The sequence below is a fragment of the Lithobates pipiens genome, unplaced genomic scaffold (assembly GCF_037356315.1).
Source record: "Lithobates pipiens isolate NorthernLeopardFrog02 unplaced genomic scaffold, aLitPip1_a1.2 Scaffold_28, whole genome shotgun sequence".
Classification (NCBI taxonomy): Eukaryota; Metazoa; Chordata; class Amphibia; order Anura; family Ranidae; genus Lithobates; species Lithobates pipiens.
Window position 1 is genome coordinate 224,579,840 of NW_027507789.1, and position 20,706 is coordinate 224,600,545.

Consider the following 20,706-nt stretch of genomic DNA (forward strand, 5'->3'; position numbering starts at 1 on the left):
CAAGATTGTGGGGTGCTGTGGAATTAAAATTGAAGGGGGGTGGGCTGCAGGGGAATTATAATTGTGTAGGGGAGGGTAAATATAGTGGAAGGAGGTTTGCAGGGAAAGTATAATTGTGGGGGAAGGGTTAATATAGATTGAAGGGAGGATCTGCAGGAGAATTATATGTAACAGAGGAGGTTATGTAAGGAGTTATAACTGAAGGGGGGGGGGGGTAACATCATGTTTTCCCACACCAGGTGACACCAACCCTAGTGACGCCACTGAGCACAAATTCTCTACTATGCCTCGCTCCTGTGCAAAGACACCAGAAGAAAGGAAAGCCCGTGTCTCTAAATGCCCAGAGTTTCAACACTGCGGCAAAGAGGGTCTTGTTAGGAGGTAAGATCTTCACCGAGCTCAAAGAAGAAGCTCATCCTTCCAATCTATAGCTAAAGATGGTGAAAGCACAATGCCAAGAGGTTGCAGGCGGTGGTGTCCAAAACCAAGGACACCTGAAATTGAATTTTGCTGTACAGCCCATTGCAATGTGTTAAAGCAGCCATTCTCAACCAGGGTTCCGTGGAATCCCGGGGTTCCTCCAGAGGTTGCTAGGGGTTCCTTGAGCTGTGGCTGATAAACCACCTTTTTGGTGGTGCCTACAGAGATCAAGGCTCAGCATCACTTCGCAAAGCCAGTAGCATGACACCAAAATATCTTTTTAGCTGTCTTTAAGGGGGGGCAATCTGAACACCACTTTAAGGGGAACATTCTTCCTTTTGGCCACCAGTATCATGCCATTGTTCCCATTGACCCCTGATAAATTGATTTTAGTAAGGGTTCCTCGAGACCTGAAAAGAATTTTTGGGGTTTCTCTAGGGTTAAAAAGGTTGAAAAAGCCTGTGTTAAAGGCTATCTTATGAAATAGGTGACAACAATGTCATAGTTGGCCGTCTTCCTCTGTAGGATTACTGAACAGGGAGCAGTGTTAGAAAATATATTTTGCTACCCTTAATTTAGAATGTTGTCCAATATTGCCCTTGTCTAAAATATCACCCCAGGCTACATCACCAGTCTCATCCCAAACCGCCCTCTTCCTTGCACCCGAAAACCTTCTGCTCTCTAGCTCCCTTGTCGCCTCCTCGAATGCTTGCCTCCAGGACTTCTCCAGAGCCGCTCCTTTCCCTGGATCTCCCTACCCAAATCTGTCCAACTATCTCCTACTCTGTCCACCGTTTGCTGATCCCTGAAAAGTCTTTAGGGAAGTCTACCCCACCTCTATCTAAATGTGCTTTTACTTTCTCCATCCACTCATCCACCCCACAGGTATTACCTTTTGTATTGCTTGCCCTTTCTTTTTATATTGACATGTGCACTGACAAAAAAATTTGTTAATTTTCGTTTCATTAGTTAGATTTTTTCAGAAATTCGGAAAATCAAAAATTCGGAAATTTGGGGAATTTTCACATTTCGATTTTTCGGATTTCCGAATTTTCGATTTTCTGAATTTCCGAATTTTCGATTTTCTGAATTTCCAAATTTCGGATTTTCGAATTTTCGAATTTTCGAATTTTCGAATTTTCGAATTTTCGAATTTTCGAATTTTCGAATTTTCGAAACTCAGAATTTTCGGATTTCAAAGATTTGAAAGTTAAAAAAAATTAGAAAATCTGAAAAAAAAAAAGAAAGAAAATCAGTTTAATTAATAACTAACAATTAAATTAACGAGTACGAATTTATCCGAAGTTACGAATTATCTGAAATAACAAATGCCACATCTAAACAAATAGAACGGAACAAATTAATAACATATAATTAATAATAATAAAAAGGTTTTATCATTATTATTATTATTAGATTGTTATGTTCCATTTGGTCAGATGTGGCATTCGTTATTTCAGATAATTCGTAACTTTGGATAAATTCGTACTCGTTACATTCACTAACAGACAAATTTGAAAGGGAATTCTAATACCTATAATTGAACAGTTATTATTTAAATTTAAAACAGATTTTCTTTCTTTTTTTCTGATTTTCAAAAATCGGAAATCCAACATTCGGAAATTCGAAAATTCAGAAAACTGAAATTCGGAAATTTGAAAATTCGGAAATTCGAAATTCGGAAATCCGAAAATTTGGAAATTCGGAAATTGAAAAATTCGGAAATTTGGAATTAACGAATTTGTCTAAATTCGTTAAAAAACTAATTTGGAACTAAACAAATTGCACATGTTTAAATTGTAAGCTCTTTTTGAGCAGGGCCCTCTGAGCCCTTTTGTATTGAATTGTATAGCACTGTGCAAACCTTTAGCACTATATATGTGCACGCATATACATATACACATACATACATACACATATTGAGGGGGGGGGGGATTTTATTTGATCCCCTGCTGATTTTGTACGTTTGCCCACCAACAAAGAAATTATCAGTCTATAATTTTAATGGTAGATTTATTTTACCAGTGAGAGACAGAATAACAAAAAAAATATCCAATAAAACGCATTTCAAAAAAGTTATAAATAAATTGATTTGCATTTTGCTGAGTGAAATAAGTATTTGGTGCTCCTATCATCGAGATTTCTGGCTACCAGGTGTCTATTCAGGTAATGAGCTGAGATTAGGAGCACTCTTAAAAAGGGAGTGCTCCTAATCTCAGTTTGTTACCTGTATAAAAGACACCTGTCCACAGAAGCATTCAGATTCCAATCTCTCCACCATGGCCAAGACCAAAGATCTGTCCAAGGATGGTCGAGGATAAGGTTGTAGACCTACACAAGGCTGGAATGGGCTACAAGACCATCGCCAAGCAGCTTGGTGAGAGGGTGACAACAGTTGGTGTGATTATTCACAAATGGAAGAAACACAAAATAACGATCGATCTCCCTTGGTCTGGGGCTCCATGGAAGATCTCACCTGGTGGAGGTTCAATGATCAGGAGAACGGTGAGAAATCAGCCCAGAACTACACGGGAGAATCTTCTCAATGATCTCAGCTGGGACCATAGTCACCAAGAGAACGGTTGGTAACACTACACCGTGAAGGACTGAAATCCTGCAGCGCCCACAAGGTCCCCCTGCTCAAGAAAGCACATGTATAGGCCCGCCTGAAGATTGCTATTGAACATCTGAATGATTCAGAGGAGAACTGGGCTAAAGTGTTGTGGTCAGATGAGACCAAAATCCAGATCTTTGGCATCAACTCAACTCACCGTGTTTGGAGGAGGAGGAATGCTGCCTATGTGTCAGGGCTGGGCTCAGCCCTTCCTTCTCTGAGCTAGCCGCTCAGATGTTGGCTAATTGCCAGCTCTTATCTCTCTCCACAGTTACCCAGCTGTTCCTAATCCTGCTCATCTGACCTGCCTACTTAAAGCTGTCCAGCTCACTTGATCTCTGCCTTCGCCTTGGTCACATCACTAGAAACCATCTCCTGTGTTCCTGTTTAAAGACTGGCTTTGCCGACATCCCTTCTGACTCCTTATCCTGATTGCTGTTCCTCTACTTGGATCCCGGACTTCTGGCCTGGCTGACCACCCGATGCGGTTACCGGACTCTGGCCTGGCTGACCACCCGATGCGGTTACCGGACTCTGGCCTGGCTGACCACCCGATGCGGTTACCGGACTCTGGCCTGGCTGACCACCCGATGCGGTTACCGGACTCTGGCCTGGCTGACCACCCGATGCGGTTACCGGACTCTGGCCTGGCTGACCACCCGATGCGGTTACCGGACTCTGGCCTGGCTGACCACCCGATGCGGTTACCGGACTCTGGCCTGGCTGACCACCCGATGCGGTTACCGGACTCTGGCCTGGCTGACCACCCGATGCGGTTACCAGACTCTGGCCTGGCTGACCACCCGATGCGGTTACCAGACTCTGGCCTGGCTGACCACCCGATGCGGTTACCAGACTCTGGCCTGGCTGACCACCCGATGCGGTTACCGGACTCTGGCCTGGCTGACCACCCGATGCGGTTACCGGACTCTGGCCTGGCTGACCACCCGATGCGGTTACCGGACTCTGGCCTGGCTGACCACCCGATGCGGTTACCAGACTCTGGCCTGGCTGACCACCCGATGCGGTTACCAGACTCTGGCCTGGCTGACCACCCGATGCGGTTACCAGACTCTGGCCTGGCTGACCACCCGATCCGGTTACCAGACTCTGGCCTGGCTGACCACCCGATGCGGTTACCAGACTCTGGCCTGGCTGACCACCCGATGCGGTTACCAGACTCTGGCCTGGCTGACCACCCGATGCGGTTACCAGACTCTGGCCTGGCTGACCACCCGATGCGGTTACCAGACTCTGGCCTGGCTGACCACCCGATGCGGTTACCGGACTCTGGCCTGGCTGACCACCCGATCCGGTTACCGGACTCTGGCCTGGCTGACCACCCGATCCGGTTACCGGACTCTGGCCTGGCTGACCACCCGATGCGGTTACCAGACTCTGGCCTGGCTGACCACCCGATGCGGTTACCAGACTCTGGCCTGGCTGACCACCCGATGCGGTTACCGGACTCTGGCCTGGCTGACCACCCGATCCGGTTACCAGACTCTGGCCTGGCTGACCACCCGATGCGGTTACCAGACTCTGGCCTGGCTGACCACCCGATGCGGTTACCAGACTCTGGCCTGGCTGACCACCCGATGCGGTTACCGGACTCTGGCCTGGCTGACCACCCGATGCGGTTACCGGACTCTGGCCTGGCTGACCACCCGATCCGGTTACCGGACTCTGGCCTGGCTGACCACCCGATCCGGTTACCGGACTTTGGCCTGGCTGACCACCCGATCCGGTTACCGGACTCTGGCCTGGCTGACCACCCGATCCGGTTACCGGACTCTGGCCTGGCTGACCACCCGATCCGGTTACCGGACTCTGGCCTGGCTGACCACCCGATCCGGTTACCGGACTCCGGCCTGGCTCTGACTATGCTTACTCTATTTACCTTTTTATGTTTATTATTAAACAAATGTGATTTTACTGTACTTCTGTCTCAGTCTGGTTCATGGTTTCTGACACTATGACCCCAAGAACACCATCCCCACAGTCAAACATGGAGGTGGAAACATTATGCTTTGGGGTGTTTTTCTGCTAAGGAGACAGGACAATTTCACCGCTTCAAAGGGATGATGGACGGGGCCATGTACTGTCAAATCATGGGTGAGAACCTCCTTCCCTCAGCCAGTGGGTCGTGGATGGGTATTCCAGCATGGCAATGGCCCAAAACACACCACGAAGGCAACAAAGGAGTAACTCAAGAAGAATCACATTAAGGTCCTGGAGTGGCCTCCAGACCTTAATCCTATAGAAAATATGTGGAGGGAGCTGAAGGTTCGAGTTACCGAACGTCAGCCTGGAGACCTGAAAGGCTTGGAGAAGATCTGCAAAGAGGACAAAATCCCTCCTGAGATGTGTGCGAACCTGGTCGCCAACTACAAGAAACGTCTGACCTCTGTGATCGCCAACAAGGGTTTCTCCACCAAGTACTCACTCTAGTCAAAATACTTATTTTACTCATAAAAATGCAAATCAAATTTATTATTTTTTTATAATGCGTTTTTCTGGATATATTTTTGTTGCTATTCTGTATCTCACTGTTAAAATAAACCAAGTCTTCAACTAGTGCAATGTGATCTGGTCATCCCACTGACCAAATTTAAAAGCGGAGTTCCGCTTAAAACATAAATAAATGAAAAAGTCAGCAGCTCCAAATACTGCAGCTGTGGACTTTTAATAAATCGGACACTTACCTGTCCCAGGATCCAGCGATGCGGGGGAACGAAGCCGCGCGGCTCGGTTTGACTGGCCGGGCAATCATCTGGGACCTGCAATGTGTCCCAGATGATTGCCAAGAGGGAGGAGGGGTAGGTGAACTGACTTCCGGCGTTGCGGAGCCCCGGGAGGAAGTGGGAGCTGGAACCCTCTAAGAAAGGAGGGTTTCCACCCCCCCCCCCCCCCAAAAACAAAAATGACATGCCAAATGTGGCATTTCAGGGGGTCACCTTCCCTTAACCACTTCAGCCTCGGAAGAAATTTACCCCCTTCCTGACCAGAGCACTTTTTTTGCAATTCGGCGCTGCGTCGCTTTAACTGACAATTGTGCGGTCGTGCGACGTGGCTCCCAAACAAAATTGACGTCCTTTTTTTCCCACAAATAGAGATTTCTTTTGGTGGTATTTGATCACCCTTGCGGTTTTTATTTTTTGCGCTAAAAACAGAAAAAGAGAGACAATTTTGAAAAAAAAAAAAACGCATTATTTTATAATTATATTATAATAATAATTATATTATAATTATACATTTTGCTATAATAAATATCCCCCAAAAATATATCTTTAAAAAAAAAAAATTTCCCTCAGTTTAGGCCAATACGTATTCGTCTACATATTTTTGCAAAAAAAAAATTTAAATAAAAAAAATAAATTGCAATAAGTGTTTATTGATTGGTTTGCGCAAAAGTTATAGCGTTTAAACAATAGGGGATGGTTTTATGGCATTTTTATTCTTTTTTTTTTTTTTACTAGTAATGGCGGCGATCAGCAATTTTTATCGTGACTGTGACATTATGGCGGACACATTGCACATTTTTGACACATTTTTGGGACCATTGTCATTTATACAGCAATCAGTGCTATACAAATGCACCGATTCCTGTGTAAATGACACTGACAGTGAAGGGGTTAACCACTAGGTGGCGGTGTAGGGGTTAAGTGTGTCCTGGGGCGTGTTTCTAACTGTGGGGGGCGTGGCTACATGTGCCACGTCACTGATCTCTGCTCCCGATCACAGGTCCTATGATCGGGAGCAGAGATCAGTGTCAATGTCACTAGGCAGAACAGGGAGATGCTTGTTTACATCGGCATCTCCCCGTTCTTCCTCCCCGTGAGGCGATCGTGGGTATCCCCGCGGAGATAGAGTCCACGGGACCCGCGACCCGACTCACGGGGTTTGCCCCGGGCACGCCGCCTCTTGAAGGTCAACGTACAGGTACGCGATTCTGCCTGTACGAGCCCTTCTGCCGACGTCCATCGGCAAGCCGTTAAAGCGGAAGTTCCATTTTTGGGTGGAACTCCGCTTTAAGAAAAAGTCCACAGGATCCCCGCACTCTTTTTATTGAAGTTCAAAGAAAAACATTTCATGATGTGCAAGTTCATATTGCGTTTCGGGGCACACAAGCTTACGCCTTTCTTCAGATCAAACACACATCTAAAGTCAAAGTTACACACTGGGCTAAAATTCCATCGTTTTTACACATTTGGAATCAATTATGCGATTAGTAAATCGATCAATTACAAATTTGATTCTTTTCTTATATATACACTTATATCACAGGTGGGGAAATGGTTACCCTGTTTCCCAGAAAATAAGACCTAGCGTGATTGTCGGTGATGGCTGCAATATAAGCCCTACTCCCCAAATAAGCCCTACCCTGAAAATAAGACTAGGGCTTATTTGGGGGGGGGGTAGGGCTTATATTTCAGCCATCACCGTCAATCACGCTAGGTTTTATTTTCGGGGGAAACAGGGCAGCAAAGCGTAGAGCCCCTCCCAGGGGCGGACTGACCATTCAACCACTCAGGCGCTGCCCGAGGGCTCCAGGCCACTAGGGGGCCCCATCAGAGTTGCCAGCCTCAGTAAAACCAGGGACAGTGTGTAAAAATCATATTTTTTTACATCTGTCTCTAAAATATCCCTTACCGACGTCCTTCTGGTCTTAAAATCCTGAGATTATAGCTGCCCCACCTCTCCAGTACCTTCTCAGCCAATAGAAACATGTCTGTGTATACATGTATGTGTATACTGTGTGATTGTATACTATGTGGCCCCATAATCTCCTATTGCCTGGGGGCCCCATAATCTCCTATTGCCTGGGGGCCCCTATGAGTTGTCAGTCCGCCCCTGGCCCCTCCCATATTTCAACAGAAGCCTTCAACCCGTTTTAATCTGTCAAAAAGAAACATGTGCACAAAGTATCCCTAACCGGCAAGTTTGTTTAGATCTGATCAGCTGTGATTGGACGCAGCTGATCACATGGTATAGGGCCGCTGTGATCTGTGATCAGCTGTATCTGAAAGGGGGCGTGGCTCCGTTAGGACATGGACGCCCTTGCAGAACAAGAGAGCCGCGCCTCAGCAGTCTTTCGGCTATAGCACAGATCTGAAGTCGTTGACATTGCAGTCAATGGCACTAAAATGTTGCAAGGAAGATGCATAAAAGTAGCGCAGGAACTTGAGGTGTAGCAACTTGAGGTGTAGCAATTAAGACGTCCCCCATTTCAATATAAGCGTTTCCACTTGTAATGCAAGTTTCTGTGTCGCAAGCCGCAGGCGGTGTGAACAAAGGCGAAAGGACGGGATCCAGTGCAATATCAGTCCCTGCAATAAAATTTACGTGTAGGCAGGGGCAGACTGACCAAATCGGGCACTCGGGCACTGCCCGAGGGTCCCCGTGCCACCAAGGGGCCCCATCAGGGTTGCCAGCCTCAATAAAACCAGGGACAGCATGTAAAAATCTGTGTTTTTTTAAAAAAAATCCCAAGATTAAAGCTGCCCCGCCTCTCCAGTACATTTTCAGTGTGTGTATGTGTATTCTGTGTGTGTATATTGTGTGGCCCCATAACCTATTGCCCGGGGGCCCCATAATCTCCCATTGCCCGGGGGCCCCATAATCTCCCATTGTCCGGGGGCCCCATAATCTCCCATTGCTCGGGGGCCCCATAATCTCCTATCAGCCCATGAGTTGTCAGTCAGCCCCTGCGTGTAGGCGTTTTTTGAAAATATATGAAGCACCAAAGCCAAAGTACTGCCGGCAAAAGGGCCTTCATAAAAGAGCATGGAGTTACTACTACTATAGAACAGCTGAAAACAACAACAAAAAAAAAAACGGAGGCAGCCGAAGCCATCGCTGTGTACAAGATGGAGGCCGGCGCTCGCTCTCCAGATGGCTTCATTGCGTTGCCAAACCCTGTAAGCCCTCGAGTCTAACAGATATTTTCCATGGCTGCCCCTAAGCCAATCAGCTGCAGGCCTATGCGGTTGGCCTCTCATCTGCCATCAAATACCCAAACCAAGGAACAGTGGAAAAAATCCCCGAGATCCGAGGTGGGGGGGGTGGGGGAGATTTAGGGCCTTGAAAAAAAAGGGGGGGAGGTGGGGAATTGAAGTAACCCTAATCGCTCTGGATTTGAGAGCAGTAAAAACCAGAAAGTCTATTAGAAGTCTTCAAGCGGCAATCATCTGGGACCCCACGTGAAACCGACGGCGGCGTTTGAATTGAGTGCGGTTCACCTCTGCATATTCCAGTGATGAGGTTGAAATAAAACCAAAAAAAAAAAAAGGGAGGGGAAAAATTACCAGAACACAAAGAACTCTGCAAATCTAACATTTAATTGTTCCGTAGGATCAAGATAATCAGACGCAGATCCCGAGCTCCATTGTTTGGTTTACCCACCGTGAAATGGCAATGCTTACTTGCAGAAAGGGATCAAAATGCTGACATAAGTCACATTAACCCTTCCGGTACCACGTTAAAAAAAAAAAAATTGTACAATTGAGAAAAAGAAGACATGGGGCAGGGGGGGCTGGTGCTCAAAAAAAAATTTTTTTGGGTGGGGGGGGGGGGGGGAGTGCAAACAAACTGAAAAATACTGAACCCCCCCCCCCCCCCATCAATTGCAGCCTCACTGTGCCCATCAATTGCAGCCTCACTGTGCCCATCAATTGCAGCCTCACTGTGCCCATCATACCCAGCCACTTGTGCCCATCATACCCAGCCACTTGTGCCCACCAATCCCCCCCCACTCGCGGCTCTGGCAGCATCCCCAACACCCCCTGTGCGCACCTCTGACAGAGGCGACTTACAGCAGCAGCTCCTCTCCAATGCACCAGAGCGGCGACGACCTCCGCTCCGGCGTTTCTCCCTCCGCTCCTCTTCCCAAGCGCCAGGCATCCAGTAGCCTGGCGCTTTGGCCAATCGGGAAACAGGTCTGACGCCCTGCCTCCTGAATGGCGGCGAGGAAGGTTAGTGTGAAAATGGTGAAAATGAATGTGCTATTGTCACACAATTGGGTGGGATCAGGGCGCACTCTCTGCGATCCGAGCCCACCCTATTTTGAACCCTATTAGAGAGTCTCTGGCTCTAATCAGGTACTCCAAAAAAGTACCACCCCCTCCCGCCCCACCTCCATAGGAATCCATGCGCCCGGTGTCCTGAAAGGGGCCGGGCACATGGATTGGGGGGGGGGTGGCACCCGTGCGCCCACAGTGCATGGGCCGCCACTGCATGGGGGTGAAAAGGGTTCTATTTATAAAACATTTTTGTGAAAATATTTGAGCTTTCGATCAGAGGCGGATGGTGGTATATTTTTGGGGGCGGCGGCAGACAATCCACCCAACGCCATCAGAAACCCCCCCCCCCCAGTCGGGTCACAGGCACCAACCAACCCCCCCCCCCCCCCCCCAGTCGGTCACCAGCCCCGCACTTACCCCATCTACATCACACGGGTGGCGGCTTCACCCTGCGTCTCCTCCCTCCTCCTCGGCGGCCAACAGAGTTGCTTCTCCTCTCGGCCAATCGAGTCTCAGGACACGCTTCCCGATTGGCCAGAAGGAGAATCAGGAAGGCAATAGTGAATATTAATTTGCTACTGTCACACAACTCAGACTCTCGTAAATGGTTCTAGCTATCTTAGCTCTCTTGCTACCCAGAGGTGTAACTAGTGCAGTTTTCTCAATTCCAAGTCAGTTTTCAAAGATGTAACTTAGCTCTTTCATTTCCCTTGGGTGCAATTAGTACACAGCTTACTTTATTTTATTTTTTTAATGATCTTGGTTCCCTTAGATCCCAGGGGTGTAAATAGGTTTGCATAGCTCAGCTCCTCCAGTTCCTAGTACAGTTTACATATTCAGAGATGTAAAAAGTACTCTCCACTTCTCCAGTGTTGTAAAACGTAATAGGTATCTAAGCTCTGTTTATTTTTATTTTATAAAATATACATATTATAAAAGTAATTTTAAAGTCAAAGTGTATTTTTATTGTAAATAGATTAAGGAAGGGGTTAAAAAACATTTCCATTTTGAACATCAGGCTCCGGGTAAGTACCTCCCGGATGACTGCGACAATCATCTGCCCGGCCACTGGTCACCTAGTTGTTTGGCGCTCCGGGATGATCACCCTTTAGAGGATATTATGCATTATCCCAAGTAAAGTTTATATAGAAGTGTTGGCGCCTTGGGTCCTGCTGAGGTAGGTACACACTTCGGGCTTATCTGAGGGTTTACTGGTGGTCAGATTTTTATGACACATGGATTGTGATCTCCTGGGTCTCTTGCAGATTCTCATTTCCCTGAAGAAGGCACTGAGTTTGTTTCGAAATGTGTTGGGAGTGAAGAGAATAATACCCAATATGTCTTGATCACTATTGTGGCCTTATGTATCGCCTTGATTTTTATTGTGTACAGAATACACTTTATAGCCTTATATAAGTGTACATGTAGAATGCCTGAAAAGTCCCGCCCCAACATGGAATTGCATACTTGACCACCTCCTGCCCACCATATTGACAAATGACAGGTGAATAGGCGGCAGCTCCATTGTTCTCGGGACGACATCACAGGTCGTCCCGCTCTTGCTGCACTTGCATGTCCAGGGCGGCGATAGATGGTGTACTCTGTGCCCGGGATAGGGCACATCGCCAGTCTCTGTAAAGAGCCGATGATGAGGGTCTTTACCCATGTGATCTGCTATGTCCAATCACAGCCAGTCACATGTAAACAAGGAAATGCTGGTTATCTGCCCAATCAGCGGCATTTCCTCACAGGGCAGATCTGCACACATAATCAGGGCACCGATCATCAGTGCAGCCCCAACAGTGCCCAGCAGTGATGGTAGTCAGTGTCCATCAGTGACACCAGTCAGTTCTACCTATCTGTGCCCATCAGTGCCTCCTATTAGTGCCCTTCAGTTAAGAAAAAAAAATAAAAAATAATACTTATTTACAAAATTTTAGAACAGAAACTAAGAAAAAAAGAAAGAACGCGCTAATAAAAATAAATAAAAAATATATAAATATTTCATATGGGTACAGTGTTAAATGACCGCGCAATTGTCATTCAAAATGCGACAGCGCTGAAAGCTTAAAATTGGCCTGGGCAGGAAGGGAAAAAGTGGCTGGTCACAGGATGTGACCACTTGGTTACGGTTTTTAAAGAGGAAGTAAACCCTGATGAGTTTACTTCCTCTTTTTTTCCCTGCAAAGGTAAAGCATAATGGACTACTATGCATCGCATCGCATCGCATCGCATAGTAGTCCATTATGTGTCACTTACCTGACACAGGAGCCAGCGAAGTCGCGCTGTCCCCTGTATTCCGCCGCATACATCTTGCTGGTGGCGTCTCGCAGCTCCGCCGCTGTCATTCGGCGAAGCCGCGATGACGTCACCCCCGCGCATGCGCACGGGAGTCGACAAATGCGGCAGCTCCATTTTTGGAACTGCCGCGTTCAGTGCGCATGCGCCGTAGACAGCGGTGCCCGTTTTCGGGCAAATATCTCCTAAACCATATAGGTTTAGGAGATATTTCTTGGACCTACAGGTAAGCCTTAATCTAGGCTTACCTGTAGGTCAAAGTGGTTTGTAAGGGTTTACAACCACTTTAAGGGATTAAAACCTCTTCTTTTTCCTTTTTTTTTTTTTGTATTATTGTTGTCTGTGTTCCATTTGGGGGGGGGGGGGGGGGGATTTAGAGACCCAACAGGAAAATAGGGGAAATCTCAAGAGGATATTTTTAGACAGTCACTGAAACCAGAAACTCCACTGGTTACATTTCTAAAACTTTACATTTCCTATCATTTTCTGTCTCAGTGACAGTGACCCCTCCAGGATAAACAGAGGATGAATTGACCCAGCAATAAATGTTTGACAGGGGTTCTAGCCCTTCAATTAAAAAAAAAAAAAAAAAAAAGTGTGGGCTTCCGATACACATCACCTTGTATTTATAGTCCTAGCTCGGCCTTTTCCTTTTTCTTTTTTTTTTTTTTTTTAAACAAGAAAAGCCCTTTCCTTTTCTAGAGGTATGAATCCAATTACATATCTTAGCTCCTTCAGTTCCCAGAGGTGTCACAAGCACCAAATACCTTTTATCAGAGAATTCTTTGTCAATCTCTTCCAGGGAACGTCCTTTTGTCTCCGGAATGAAGTAGTAAATAAATATTATTGCAACCGCTCCCATCAAGCCATACAGGAGGAAGGTCCAAGAAAGGCCGATAGATTCTGTATAGAAAAAAAAAGATTAAAAAAAAGTATTAAAAACATACAAAAGTATTCACAACTTTTGTAGCTTTCTTATCTAATACTAGACTTCTAAAATGATGTTACATTCTAGTTTTGTTATGGATATAAATAGCAACAAACAGCAAAGGCCTTTAAAAAAAAAAAAAAAAAAGCTATAGCTGAGGGGCTGTCCAATAAGTCTAAGCCCTTGTACACACGGTCGGACATTCCGAGGGAAAATGTCCAATCGGATCATGTTGTCGGATAATCCGACCGTGTGTGGGCTCCATCGGACTGTTTCCGTCGGAATATCCGACCAACAAAGTTTGAGAGCTGGGCTATAACATTTTCCGACAACATGGTCCAATCGGACTTCGTCCGATCGTTTGTAGAGAATTCCGATCGGACAAAGTGCCACGCATGCTCAGATCAAATTCCTAGACCAAAGCTATTGGCTACTAGCCTGAACGTAGTCCCGTCGTAACGAAATAACGTCATCACGTTCTGAACAATCGGATTTTCCGACAACTTTGTCCGACCCGTGTGTATGCAACAGTTTCGGACAAAATTTGTCGGACAAAATCCAACGGATTTGGTTGTCCGACCCGTGTGTACAAGGCCTTACACTTTTCCTAGCCAGAAAACAAATAGAAAGAAATAGCTGAAAAATACAGGAGAATAAATACAAATAGATGAAAAATACAATAAATATGTATCGCCCTTTGATTCCCCTGCATAAAATTTAAAGCAAATTGAAATTCTTTTAGAAAACTTGCATAGTGTTCAACCAGAAACAATCAGATGGCAGCCGTCGTTCTGCAGTACAGCTTAGATATATTTTATTTATTTATTTTTATTTATTTTATTAGATTTAATTATCTAAATATTATAGTCAAAAAGGTAAAATTTTGCCCGCAACCCAGCCACCTCCAATATTTGCTGCAGCGAGTCCATAGGTTCTCGTTTCCATATATTATGGGATTGCTCTCTCATTAGCCCTTATTGGACTAAAAATTCAGGATCTTCTACAAACGTTAATAATTACACCCATACCTTTGAATCCCAGGAATTTCCTTCTGGGCCTCCCTTTTCCAGGAATATCTAAAGCATCCCGGAAACTTATGTCCTTTATCCTTGAGCTACAGTGCCTTGCGAAAGTATTCGGCCCCCTTGAACTTTTCAACCTTTTGCCACATTTCAGGCTTCAAACATAAAGATATAAAATTTTTATTTTTTGTGAAGAATCACCAACAAGTGGGACACAATTGTGAAGTGGAACGAAATCTATTGGATTTTTTAAACTTTTTTTAAACTAAAGTGGAGCGTGCAAAATGATTCGGCCCCCTTGCGTTAATACTTTGTAGAGCCGCCTTTTGCTGCGATTACAGCTGCAAGTCGCTTGGGGTGTCTCTATCGGTTTTGCACATCGAGAGACTGAAATTCTTGCCCATTCTTCCTTGCAAAACAGCTGGAGCTCAGTGAGGTTGGATGGAGAGCGTTTGTGAACAGCAGTTTTCAGCTCTTTCCACAGATTCTCGATTGGATTCAGGTCTGGACTTTGACTTGGCCATTCTAACACCTGGATACGTTTATTTGTGAAGCATTCCTTTGTAGATTTTGCTGTATGTTTGGGATCATTGTCTTGTTGGAAGATAAATCTCCGTCCCAGTTTCAGGTCTTTTGCAGACGCCAACAGGTTTTCATCCAGAATGGTCCTGTATTTGGCTGCATCCATCTTCCCCTCAATTTTAACCATCTTCCCTGTCCCTGCTGAAGAAAAGCAGGCCCAAACCATGATGCTGCCACCACCATGTGTGACAGTGGGGATGGTGTGTTGAGGGTGATGAGCTGTGTTGCTTTTACGCCAAACATATCGTTTTGCATTGTGGGCAAAAAGTTGGATTTTGGTTTCATCTGACCAGAGCACCTTCTTCCACATGTTTGGTGTGTCTCCCACGTGGCTTGTGGCAAACTTTAGACGAGACTTTTTATGGATATCTTTGAGAAATGGCTTTCTTCTTGCCACTCTTCCATAAAGGGCAGATTTGTGCAGTGTACGACTGATTGTTGTCCTATGGACAGACTCTCCCACCTCAGCTGTAGTTCTCTGCAGTTCATCCAGAGTGATCATGGGCCTCTTGGCTGCATCTCTGATCAGTCTTCTCCTTGTCTGAGCTGAAAGTTTAGAGGGACGGCCAGGTCTTGGTAGATTTGCAGTGGTCTGATACTCCTTCCATTTCAAAATGATCGCTTGCACAGTACTCCTTGGGATGTTTAAAGCTTGGGAAATCTTTTTGTATCCAAATCCGGCTTTAAACTTCTCCACAACAGTATTACGGACCTGCCTGGTGTGTTCCTTGGTCTTCATGATGCTCTCTGCGCTTTCAACAGAACCCTGAGACTATCACAGAGCAGGTGCATTTATACAGAGACTTGATTACACACAGGTGGATTCTATTTATCACCATCAGTCATTTAGGACAACATTGGATCATTCAGAGATCCTCGCTGAACTTCTGGAGTTGGGGCCGAATAATTTTGCACGCACCACTTTTCAGTTTTTTTATTTGCTAAAAAAGTTTAAAATATCCAATAGATTTCGTTCCATTTCACAATTGTGTCCCACTTGTTGGTGATTCTTCACAAAAAATTAAAATGTTATATCTTTATGTTTGAAGCCTGAAATGTGGCAAAAGGTTGAAAGGTTCAAGGGGGCCGAATACTTTTGCAAGGCACTGTATCCCTAGACATTGGCTCTCCACTACCCCCTCCCACATTCCATCACTTTCTTTCCATAATGGCAGATATACATAGGATGGAACACTTGACTGCTTAAATTCTTAAATTCTAAAATTGAGGACACACTACCCTCCTCATGGAAGACATGGGACGACTCCGAGTACCCCCTTGAGTCTGATGACCCTCAAACCTCCTGAATCTCTTGGTCTCATCGCCTGATTATGTTGTACCCCGCTTTCTTTTTTTCTTTTGTATTGCTATTATTCAAAACTATATACCCTTCTCTCGCTTTGGTTATCGTATGATACGGTATGATAATTATACTTGAATGATCCATAATTGGAAGATGCTTATTTTATGAACATACCTGTATCTACCCTCAGTTTCACAAGTTTATATATATACATTGCTACGTGCTATCAAAAGTTGAAATGCCTTTTCTCTATACTGCAGTGTATAGTTTTTTAAAAATGTTATAAATAAACAATTTATAAAAAAAAAAAAGGTAACATTTTTCTTAGTCTTAACATATGAGCAATGTCATCTAATTAAAGAAGATAGATAGATATATAGACAGACAGATAGATAGCCTATATAAAACGGCATGGCATTTTCTGGCCAGTTTGGTGCTGTAAAGAAGTGGCCATCCACTCCTGTCCTCAGGCCCCACTAACAGACCAGGTTTGCAAGATAACTGTCAGGGACGTTACCTGGATGGTCGCGGTGCTGCCCGCGGTGGTGTGCGCCGATATCCTGCGGTGCGTGCTGGGGTGCGTGTTCCTGTGCGCGCGGTGGTGCGCGCTCCTGCGGGCGCTGGTGCGCGCCAGTGTGTGCCCTTGCGTGCTCCTGCTGGCGCCGGTGCGCGCTGGTGCGCGCTGTTGTGGGCACTTCGGGTGGCGCTGGTGTGTGTGCTGGCGCCCGGGTGCGTTTGACAAGAAGAGACGTGGAGAACTTGTTCTGGCGCCCGGCAACCAAGTATGGTTATCCACAGCTAACCTAAAGATGGCCTGTCCCTCCAGGAAATTAGGCCCTAAATTCATGGGCCCTTTCACAGTAAAGAGGAAGATAAATGAAGTTGCCTATGAACTTAACCTACCTGACTCTTTTAGAGTGCACCCGGTCTTTCACGTGACCTTATTGAAACCCGTTACCCCAAATCCCTTTGCTGACCGCACTACTGGCCCACCCGAACCTGTTATAGTGGACAATGAAGAAAAGTTTGAGGTCAAAGCAATCCTTGATTGTAGGAAGAAGGGTAATGTAACCCAGTACCTCATCAAGTGGAAGGGGTATGGCCCTGAAGACAACTCCTGGGAGCCCGAGGGCAATCTACATGCTCAAGAACTTTTGCGGGCCTTCAAGAACCGCCAGGTTTCCAGATCGGCTCACCTGGGCAGCCGGAGTCTGCCCTTAAGGAGGGGGCACTGTTAGGGACGTTACCTGGATGGTCGCGGTGCTGCCCGCGGTGGTGTGCGCGATATCCTGCGGTGCGTGCTGGGGTGCGTGTTCCTGTGCGTGTTCCTGTGCGCGCGGTGGTGCACGCTCCTGCAGGTGCTGGTGCGCGCCAGTGTGTGCCCTTGCGTGCTCCTGCTGGCGCCGGTGCACGCTGTTGTGGGCACTTCGGGTGGCACTGGTGTGTGTGCTGGCGCCCGGGTGCGCCTATGCGCGCGCCCGCGCGCACGTGCGCGGCGCTTGGCGCCAATCGGCCTATTTAGGCCTGCTGCTTAGACCATTCAGGTGCTGCCTGATCAACAGCTCCCCGGTTCCTGTTCCGTTGCCCGTATTCTGCGTTCCTGTTTCCAGATCTCCCAGACACCTCTGACCTCTGCCTGCACCTGACCTCGGCCTGTTTGACCTCGCTCCTGCCTGCTCCTTCTGTACCTCTGCTGTCCGCCTGTTGCCAAACCCTGCCTGAACCCGGACCTGCCTGCTCAGCTCCTGCTCTGTACCCAGTTTGCCTGTGTCCTACCTACGCACCTGCTGCTGGAAGTTTCCTGCAAGTTCCTGCTCTTGGAGCAATATCACAGGCTCTCTTACCACTCCGCACTCTCAGCCACCTGTCTGCTCTATCAGGGGTTGTAAGTCGGACACGTACGGGAGACCACCCGCTGCCCAAGCGGACTCACCGGTTCGGTAAGTGCTAGTCTGACAATAACTGAAATACATCACAGGTGATATCAATTGCTGCTCAGTGATTGCCGTATTCTATTCTGCATCTCCCCAACATAATATATAAAATCTGGCCTGTTAGTGGGACCTGAGGACAGGGTTGATGACCACTGCTGTAAAGGAAATTTGTAAGTTCTATATATAATTGTATTCTATTTTGTATGTATTGCACGCTGCCCTCACTGCGCACACGTTTGCATTCTTTCGAGTCCTGATTAGAATTAGCCTGCCTATGTTACGCCCCTTACCATAAACGTACAATTGTAATATGTAATGTGATACCTACGTAATCATTTGTAAAAAAAAAAAAAAACGTCAATTGCTGCGTTATTATAAAGCAGAACAGTTATGTGGAAAGATGCTGAGTGTATCTTTAGTGTCTGTTCCCTACTGCAGTAGTTATTAATTTTTAACCACTAATCAATATGAGGATAGGAGTTGGCTATCTATAAAAATTTCTATGTCAGTGCTTTGTTCATTTTCTAGCAATTGAGACTTTATTGCTGAACACGCGCAATTTTTCTCTTCTGTTTAGCGACACCAACTGCCCACCTTGCCCATAAGCCTTTATCCAGATGTTCCTTGCACACCACTTTATAAATGTTCCCCCCCAATGTGTTGCTTACCGATAACCTCCAGGAATGTCAATGTGATCAGCAGGTTGGCTGCCCAGTTTAAGCTGTTACAGAAGGCAAATGCCCTGCCTCGTATTTCTGCAGGGTAGATCTCACTGAGGACCAGCCAGGTCACTGGAGGGAAACAAAATAAATAAGTATTACTACTAAAAGGATGTAGATTTAAAAATTAAATAAAAGAAAGAAAAAAACAAAAACACCACCATTTGCACAGTAGGCAACCCAAAGACCGGCAAATAATATTATTTAGGATTTATATAGTGCCAACAGTTTACAAAGCGCTTTCCAATATAAAAAAGGAGAGGGCCCTGCTCAGAAGAGCTTAAAATCAAATAGGGGTGGGGCAGGTGGTACAAAAAGTTTGCAACTGTGGGGGGGGGGGTGAGCTGATGGAAGTGATAAAAGATTAGTTGGAGGCATGATAGGCTTCCCTGAAGAGATGAGTTTTCAGGGATCGCATAAAAAAAAAAAGAAGTCAGCCAGTGTAGGAGATAGCCAAACAGATTGAGGTAGAGAGTTCCAGAGGATGGGAGAAGCTCTGGAGTAGTCCAGGAGATGAGCATGGGAGGAGGAGACATGAGAGTTTGCAGTGATGGTTTGTGGTGTGCAGTGGTGATTTGAAGTGATAGTTAGTATTTTGAATTTAATTTGGTGGGTGACTGGAAGCCAGTGTCGGGATTGGCAGAGAGCGGTGATGAACACTGAGTGTGGGGATTGGAGGAGAGGGTTGGCAGACACTGAGTGGTTGGTAAGGTAGATAAGCCTGGCAGCATTCATGATAGACTGAAGAGGGGAGGAGCCTATTGAGAGGTAGGCCAATGAGAAGGGAGTTGCAATAGTCAAGGCGAGAGATAACAAGGGAGTGAATGAGGAACTTGGTGGTTTCATTTGTTAAAAAGAGGTAGAAAAAATAAAAAGGTAAATAGAAAAAGCGTAGTCAAAGCATAGCCAGAGTCCAGTAACTGGATTGAGTAGTCAGCCAGGCCAGAGTTCAATAACCAGATCGTGTAATCAGTCTGGCCAGAAGTCAGGGATCCAAGGAGAGCAACTGCAAGCAGGATAAGGAGCCAAAAGAGATGTCAGCAAGCCAGTCTTTAAACAGAACCGCAGGAGATGGTTTCTCGTGATGTGACCAAGGCGAAGGCAGAGGTGAAGTGAGCTGGACAGCTTTAAGTAGGCAGGTCAGACGAGCATGATCAGGAACAGCTGGTAACTGTGGAGAGAGAAGAGAGCTGGCAATTAGCCGACAGATGAGCAGCCAACCCAGAGAAGGAAGGGCTAAGCCAGCCCTGACACAGAGTCTAGGATTACACCTAGTACCCTGGCATGAAGGGAGGGATTGATAGTTGCATTATTTACTTCAATAGAAAAGTCATGGGGGGGGGGGCACAGGCAGGAGGGAAGATTGTGAGCTCAGTTTTAGAGAGATTTAGTTGAAGGAAGTGGTACAACATCCATGCTGATATGTCAGTTAGGTTATTTTCACACTGAGGCGCTGGGCGCGCTGACGGCAAAGCGGCACTATATTTAGCAGCGCTTTATCGTCATTTTAGCTGCACTTTTCGGCCGCTAGCGGGGCAGTTTTACCCCACCGTTAGCGGCCGAAAAAGGGTTAAAACCGCCCGCAAAGCGCCACTGCAGTGGCACTTTGCAGGCGCTTTGCAGGCGGGTTTGGAGCGCTGCCCCATTGTTTTCAATGGGAAGGGGCGTTTTAGGAGCGGTAAATATACCGCTCCTACAGCGCGCCAAAGATGCGGCTTGCAGGACATTTTTCAGCGTCCTGCAAGCGCACCGCTCCAGTGTGAAAGGCCTCGGGCTTTTACACTGGAGATACAGCAGCGGCTGTTTGAAGGCGCTTTGCAGGCGCTATTTTTTAGCACTCTAGCGCCTGCAAAGTGCCTCAGTG

The 20,706-nt window shown here is 46.4% G+C and overlaps 1 protein-coding gene across 1 annotated transcript in view; it reads right to left on the reverse strand.

Moving 5' to 3' along the window:
• SLC2A10 (solute carrier family 2 member 10) overlaps window positions 1-20,706 on the reverse strand; it is a 35,076-nt gene that overhangs the window by 4,470 nt on the left and 9,900 nt on the right. The window contains exons 4-5 of the mRNA XM_077460604.1: window positions 18,792-18,914; window positions 13,122-13,257 (exon numbers count right to left, since the gene is read on the reverse strand). Coding sequence (XP_077316730.1) covers window positions 13,122-13,257; window positions 18,792-18,914 — 259 coding nt within the window. The remainder of the gene's footprint in view (window positions 1-13,121; window positions 13,258-18,791; window positions 18,915-20,706) is intronic.